General features: G+C 45.4%; 1 protein-coding gene across 1 annotated transcript; it reads left to right on the top strand.

Moving 5' to 3' along the window:
- Positions 1–482: 482 nt before the first annotated feature.
- LOC127341012 (E3 ubiquitin-protein ligase SINA-like 7) lies at positions 483–3851 on the top strand. The gene is made up of 3 exons (XM_051366778.2): positions 483–642; positions 2569–2759; positions 2849–3851. Exons 1-3 carry the CDS (start codon positions 483–485, stop codon positions 3566–3568), a joined length of 1071 nt encoding a protein of 356 aa, XP_051222738.2. The 3' UTR covers positions 3569–3851.
- Positions 3852–6965: the final 3114 nt, after the last annotated feature.

Below are 6965 nucleotides of genomic sequence, written 5' to 3'. Positions count from 1 at the left end.
TTTCAAATCTAAAACATCAATTATGGTGTTTTCCACTTAAGTTTTTTGCCCACCCTCTCAAAAAGCGTCTAATATGACGCAGTTTATTTAGCCATCTATCCATAGGAGAGTTTCCAGTCAGTAACGACTTCCACTCTTTCTCAATCATCTCATAATAGCTTTCTTGTCGTAACCAGTACAACTCGAAAGAGAAATCAGCCTTATTTCTCAAATGTGCCTTCACACCTGAGTAAGAATGGGGGTATGATTTGATTCAGCTCTAGATAGAGCTCTAAATTCTACAATTTCATAGAAAAGAAGAAATGATGATTGGTTTAAATTTTTAATCACAAATTGCGGCACGTGTTTTTTTCAGGGAAAAAAAACCAACCAGATTGTTCTAGAAGGTTTTTTCTTGTTAAAGTTTTCCAAGGTTTTTTTTTAGGGGGATTTTTTTTCTGAAGTGATCAGTCACAAGTCACAATAGGAGTTTGGTTTGGCCCATGACTGCTGGTAAGCCCACAAAGCGGCTTCACGTTCCACCGACCTCGCTTCCGCCGCCGCGGGACTTTACTCGAGGGTTTCGCTCGCAGCTCGCCGCCGACCGCCGCCTCTTCCCTACCGTGCGCTCCTACCCCGGCTTCATCTGCAGCTCTTCTCTCGGTGAGTCTAGCTTCCCTCCTGGGCTACTCCCCCTCCTCCTTGCTTGAGCCGACCACGCAGCGCACTCGGTTCGCCTCCGTCGATCGATTTCAGCATTTTGTTCATCTGCTCCGTCGACGAGGCTCTGGCGCCGGCGCGCTGCATCGATCGTCGGTGGATTGAACCGCTCTTCGTGCATTCGCCCCTCCCTTCATTGCGTAGTCGCTTGATCTGCAGTCCGTGTGTTCGCAGAATTGCTTCTCCTGATATCCGGCCAGTTTCTTTGCCACTTGCTTGACATGCAGTCGATGTGTTTGCGGATTTGCCTCCATGGTTTGATCCCACACTATCTCTACCTACTATCTGGTTTAGCTTCGCCTTAGAGGATCTTGTACGATGCTTCTCCTGATTTGTATCGGGAGCAAAGGACTAAGAAAATGGTGATCGGTTTGTCCTGCCTCAGCACGTGTAGAATCTTAACTTTTTGTATTATGCTAAATGTACGTATGCAACTCTGGCGATGATTTGTCCGTGCTGCGGTTCTGCCCTTCATATGCATTTATCCTCTGATTGTTGTAGGAATTCCCAAACTCGTCTGGAACAAACTGTACCTTAATTTCAACAAATAAATGATGATCCTTTGGTTTACATGACACGTCCGTGGACGCACCTCACTAGTTGGTACAAAAATCGATGGGGACATGCTGTTGTAGCATTGAGCTTATTTAGTGTTGCAAATTGAAATTACGAGTTTGTTACTGATTTTTCGTACACCTAATGAAGTAGAATGGATTCAAATGGAAATTATGGTTGAAGATGTGTACCGTATTTGATGTCTTCTCTTCAGTGCACACTGACTCGTATTATATTTGTTGAAAGTGTACTATATTAGGGAACGTTAGTATACCTTTTCCAAAACCAGGCACTCATAAATTTTATGCATCATGGATAAACTGCAATAGGAAAGGTATGCTATAGTCCATGAAGCAATGACATATCACAGAACTTGCAATAGGTTCGCTTGGTATTTCTCTGTATAAGAACTTTTGTCGTACTACTAGGTGTGAACTGACTGTGAAAACAGCATCACGTACGAAAATAGTTAATTAGTTACCTTATGCAACTAATTCCTGTCGAAGAAAGATTTATGTGCATTTCTGTAGAGTGGGAATGCTATTTTGTTGTCATAAATGTTTCTTTATTCCTATCTAAATCCTGAATCCACCCAACTTGTAAGAAAATACTCTGAAGTTTTGTAAGAAAAAGTATAGCTGCTGTCATCTGAAGTTGGTCCAAACATGTTGATGAAATGTACAATCCACCTTGCATGATTTAAAAATCGTCAGAACATGTCTATGTCAGCATAGTTATATCTATCAGGTAATAGTTGCATGTGATGAATTTAGCTTTCAAATAGGAATGGCTGCTGAGCTCAGTTGCATAAAAGAAATGCTTATATGCTCCCATTTTCCTCACATTTTATGGGTATTGTTCTCACTTGAATTATGTCATGGTTATTGTAGCATATACTCGGCCGCTTCGCTATAAATACTTCCCAACTCTTATGTTCATCATTTTATTTGTATTCTTTGAGCTAAAGTTATTAGCTTATTTACTGATTCATTTTTTCCCACTGGGTAATTCTGTGCTAATATTAAAATTAGTTAGTCCTACAAATTGAGGTTTCTAGGAAAGTTGGCTGGCATGTACATTAGCACATGCTACTTATACGACCCTGGTATGTAAATTGCATGCAAGCTCTGGGTTGTTAAAATTAAATTCATGTTTCCTCGATACAGTGATTGAACAAATAACAGCTTCGTGTATTCTTGAGGAAAAAAGAATAGATTCTTCGTTGATACTGCTTTGTTATGATTAATGGAAGTCGAAACAAAAGGGCTCCTATTGTAGTCACTAACTCACTATGTATACTTTTTTGCGGAGCAGAGGTACTAGAGTCTATAGCACGTAAGGGCGCTTTGGTGGCGATGGAGGTATCAGTCAACTCCGACAACAAGAGTAAAGGAGTTGGTTGCCAAGATGGAATGAACGGTGGTAAGATGCAGAATGTCACCATGGGCATGGAGGTATTTGACTGCTCCATCTGCTCCAACCCCCTCAGGCCTCCCATTTTCCAGGTACTAAGTAAACTAGTACACTTCCTTTTTATTACTGTACATAACACTAGCTATCAGATCAACAATTTTTTTTGTATGATACGTTTCAGTGTTCTAAGGGGAATTCCATTTGCTCGCCTTGCTGCAACAAGCTCCCAGAAAGTGACCGCGCCGCTGCCCAGCGTAGCTACATCATGGATCGCGTCGTCAACAACATCTTTGTTCCCTGCAAGCACGGATGCAACAGGAAGATTACCTACTACAACAAGGACGTGCACGAGGCAGAGTGCCCGATCGGGCCGTGCGTCTGCCCAATCTCTGGATGCGGCTTCGTCGCGCCAACAGCGGCTCTCCTGGACCATCTCACCACCCTGCACAATCTGCCAAAAACACCGATTGAATTATTCAGGATGCCCATGTTCCCAGTCCAGCCGGGCTGTCAAGTTCTCTGCAGTGGATATGGTCGCCTCTTCCTTCTTGACATGGTGACGCTCGAGTCCTTTGGCCATGCAGTCTCCCTCACTTGTGTACGGCCAGTAACTCCACGGGCCACCGTCGATGTCGAAGTGCAGTTCTCAAGATTCGAAGGGCACATCCAAGTCTCAAGGTGTGAGATCAAACCTGACGGGGAACCAACGCAATGCTTGTGTGCCGTGCCCGGTAGAGGAACCGGTGTCATGGTCGGCATCAAGATATGTATGGTGTACTACGACAACGACGAGCTGAAGGAGGAGGACGAGGAGTCGGACGATGAATGGAATGAGTACGACTACAACTCTGACCAGGATGAGGCAGAGGATGATCGTGACGAGGACAGCGATGATGCTTGATGTGTTGTCTCAACGGTGCGCATGCTTGCAGGATGTGTTGAAAAACTTTACGCAATCAACCCTCCGCATTTAGAATGTTGCATTTGTTAGTTTTATATATGCGTTTACTCTGGTTCCCCATGTCTCAGCTATCAGTACTGCCCCAAGGTGTCAATCTGTTTCTATATCTACTCCTTTGATGAGCGTATCTGGTACTTGCTGCTATGCATGCGTTTGTGAATTAGTATGTAGCGTTTTTGTATTATCTATTTTAGAATTCCTGTTGTGTCTAATATTGTAGTGAGTAGATTCTTCCAGCAAATGACGATGGAAGTACATTGCTGGAGTTAATTTTTCCAGCAAATGTTTTTTGAGCTTTATTTCAGCAAATGCTGATGACATGCGTTTAGAGATAAGGGCATCTCCAGCGGCGCGACGCATTTCGTTGTCCGCTAGCGTCCGTTTGCGTCGCGCGGTGGACGCGAGACAGACCGTTTTAGTCCGCGCGTCCGTTTGCGCCTAGGGGTGGCTCCAGCGGCCTGACGCATTTCCGCGTTTGCATCAATTATGAAGTTTCCAAACAACAAAATAAAGAATTCAACGAAGTCATAGTTATTACATTCAAATTTTGAAAAGTCTACATGAAAATAAGATAGTATTCCTCTAGGCATGGTCTTCATAGCCAGCCAATGTTCACTGATGCTCAATCAGTCTGCAGTTGTTTGCAGACGTTCTCGTTAGTGACTTCTACATTCATATGTAGATAGTCCTCCCAAGATAAAGCTCTAGGAAGTGGCGCAACCAGCTCACCTTGGAATTCTCAGTGGTTCTCATTGCGGCCATCAGGACGCTCGTTCTCAACGATCATATTGTGCATGATCACGCAGCATGTCATCACCTCATGCATGATCTTCAGCGACCATGTTCTTGACGGGTGACGGACAATTGTCCACCGAGCTTGGAGCACACCAAATCCGCGCTCCACATTTTTCCTGCAAGCCTCTTGCATCTTGGCAAACCTCCTCATCTTCTCGGAGTTTGGATTACAGTCTTCGCCAGTGAGGCCCAGTCAGAGTAGATGCCATCAGCAAGATAATATGGCTTGTCGTATTCATTTCCATTGATCTCGTAGCTCACCCGGGAAGCTTTGCCTTGCATGAGCCCGTTGAAAATTGGTGATCGGTGCAACACATTGATGTCATTGTTGGAACCGGCCATGCCAAAGAATGAATGCCAAATCCATAAATCTTGAGATATGAAAGCTTCAAGAATGACAGTCCGTCCCTCCTCATGCCCGTTGTACTGACCTTGCCATCCAAATGGACAGTTTTTCCACTCCTAGTGCATGCAATCTATGCTGTCAATCATTCCTGGGAACCCTCTAGACTCGTTGATAGACAGGAGCCGCATTGTATGCTCAACAGTTGGCTCCCTACAGTAATGTTGTCCGAACACGGCAATCACGTCTCGACAAAACCTGTACATGGCCTCAAGGCAGGTGCTCTCACCCATTCGAAGATACTCATTGAATATATCCACAGCCATTCCATATGAGAGCATACGAATAGCCGCAGAGCATTTTTGGTAGGAGGTGAAGCCTAGGTCACCTGTTGCATCGGGCCTGCATTGGAAGTAGGGGTCGTAATTTCTGACGCCCCGTAGAATGACCAAGAACAGGTCTCTTGACATCCTGTACCGGCGCCGGAACACTTTTTCCGGGAACACCGGATTGGTGAGGTGGAAGTAGTCCTTGTGGAGGCGGGCCTGTCCTGCCACTCTGTTGCGCGGCAGGTTTTTTGAGCGCCCCTTCACAGAGCCCCGGGTTTGAGGTGAACTCGTGGATCATGGAGGCCGCAGTAGTTGTCAATGTCTGCATCGACTGATCAGACTCCTCGTCGGAAGAGGAGTCAACGACCTCCGCGCGGAACTTCTCCACCATATGCCAGATGTCCATCTGCGTGGGTACGAACTGTTGATCAATGGCCGCGCACAAATAGCGCCAAAATAAAGGGGAAGAAACCTACCGGCGCAATTGACCGAACAGGTCGTGGGCGGCGCGGAAGGGCAGCGCAACCGGCAATGTTTGGCCCCAAAACAGCCGGCAGGTACACGCCGGAGCCAACCCCGAGTATGATCATGCTCTCCCGCGGGGCGACAAGGAGCCGACGGCGAGTACTGCGGCGTTGCGGCGGGACGGCAGCGGGTGGGGTTGGGGTGGTGGCGTCACACTAGGGTAGCAAAGAAGGGGAAAAAGAAGTAAATCGAAGCGGTCGATTTCGCTGTCCCTGACTTGCGAGATCGGGTAAGAAATGGAGGACGCTCGGCGCGTCCGCGGAGACGCAAACATGGCACATATTTGGGCCAGGTTTGCATCTCCGCGGACGGTCGCTCAGCGTCCGTTTGCATCGCGCCGCTGGAGATGCCCTAAGCAGAGCTAAAGCATTGTAATCATTGCTGAAAATAAATAAGTTACCGGTTGCCCTCGAAATGATAACTAGCTGCGATCGGCACAAATTTCTACAATTTTGTAGAAACAAAGTAATGGTGACTGGATTATATATTTTTAATCACAAATTGTAACAAGTGTTCTTGTAGAGAAAAGAGCAACCAGGATATTTTAGAAGGTTTTTTCTTGGTAACCTTTTCTATAAGTTTTTTTAGGGGAACTTTTGTATAAGGTGGTCAGTCACAACAGAGTTTGGGCTTGCATTGGTTCGACCGAGCTCGCTTCCGTTCCCCGAATGATATATAATCATCTATTAACTACCATGTCAATGAATACATGAATATCAAGAAGCACAGGATGACCCAAAAGAAGGTTTCCATCCAAAAATGGTCTCCTCCTCCAAGTGAGTTTCTCAAAATAAATACAGATGGTGCCTTTCATGAATCATCAAATTCAGGTGGTTGGGGTTTTACAGTAAGAGATGATCGTGGTGTGCTTATTTCTGCAGGTGCGGGAAACCTGGAACATCTATCTAACGCCCTCCATGCAGAAGCATTAGCACTGCTATATACACTAAACATATCTGCTCAGATGGGATGCACGCGAGTTATCTTCGAGACGGACTCCAGGATATTGAAGCAAGCCATTTCAAGCGATGAGTATAAACTGGCACCATTTGGGGCTCTGTTCCAGGATATAAAATTACAGCTGAAAGTTGCCTTTACTGATGTAAAACTTAATACATGTTCAAGGTCATGTAACAATGCAGCACACACACTAGCTGCACATGGAGCCTCCATGGGGAATGGTATTTATGATACTTGGCTAGGCCATTTCCCCGACTTTGTAGCGAACGCTGTAGCTGACGATTTGGTCAGCATGTCTGTGTAATAGAATAAAAATTGTGTCTTTCAAAAACAAAACAAAAAACAAGTTCTGCTTTATGATGTTTACGGGTGCTTCTATTCTTGC

The sequence above is a fragment of the Lolium perenne genome, chromosome 3, assembly GCF_019359855.2.
Source record: "Lolium perenne isolate Kyuss_39 chromosome 3, Kyuss_2.0, whole genome shotgun sequence".
In the NCBI taxonomy this organism is placed as follows: domain Eukaryota; kingdom Viridiplantae; phylum Streptophyta; class Magnoliopsida; order Poales; family Poaceae; genus Lolium; species Lolium perenne.
The sequence above is the reverse complement of the archived record's forward strand: the minus strand, read 5'-3'. Positions and strand labels throughout refer to the sequence as shown.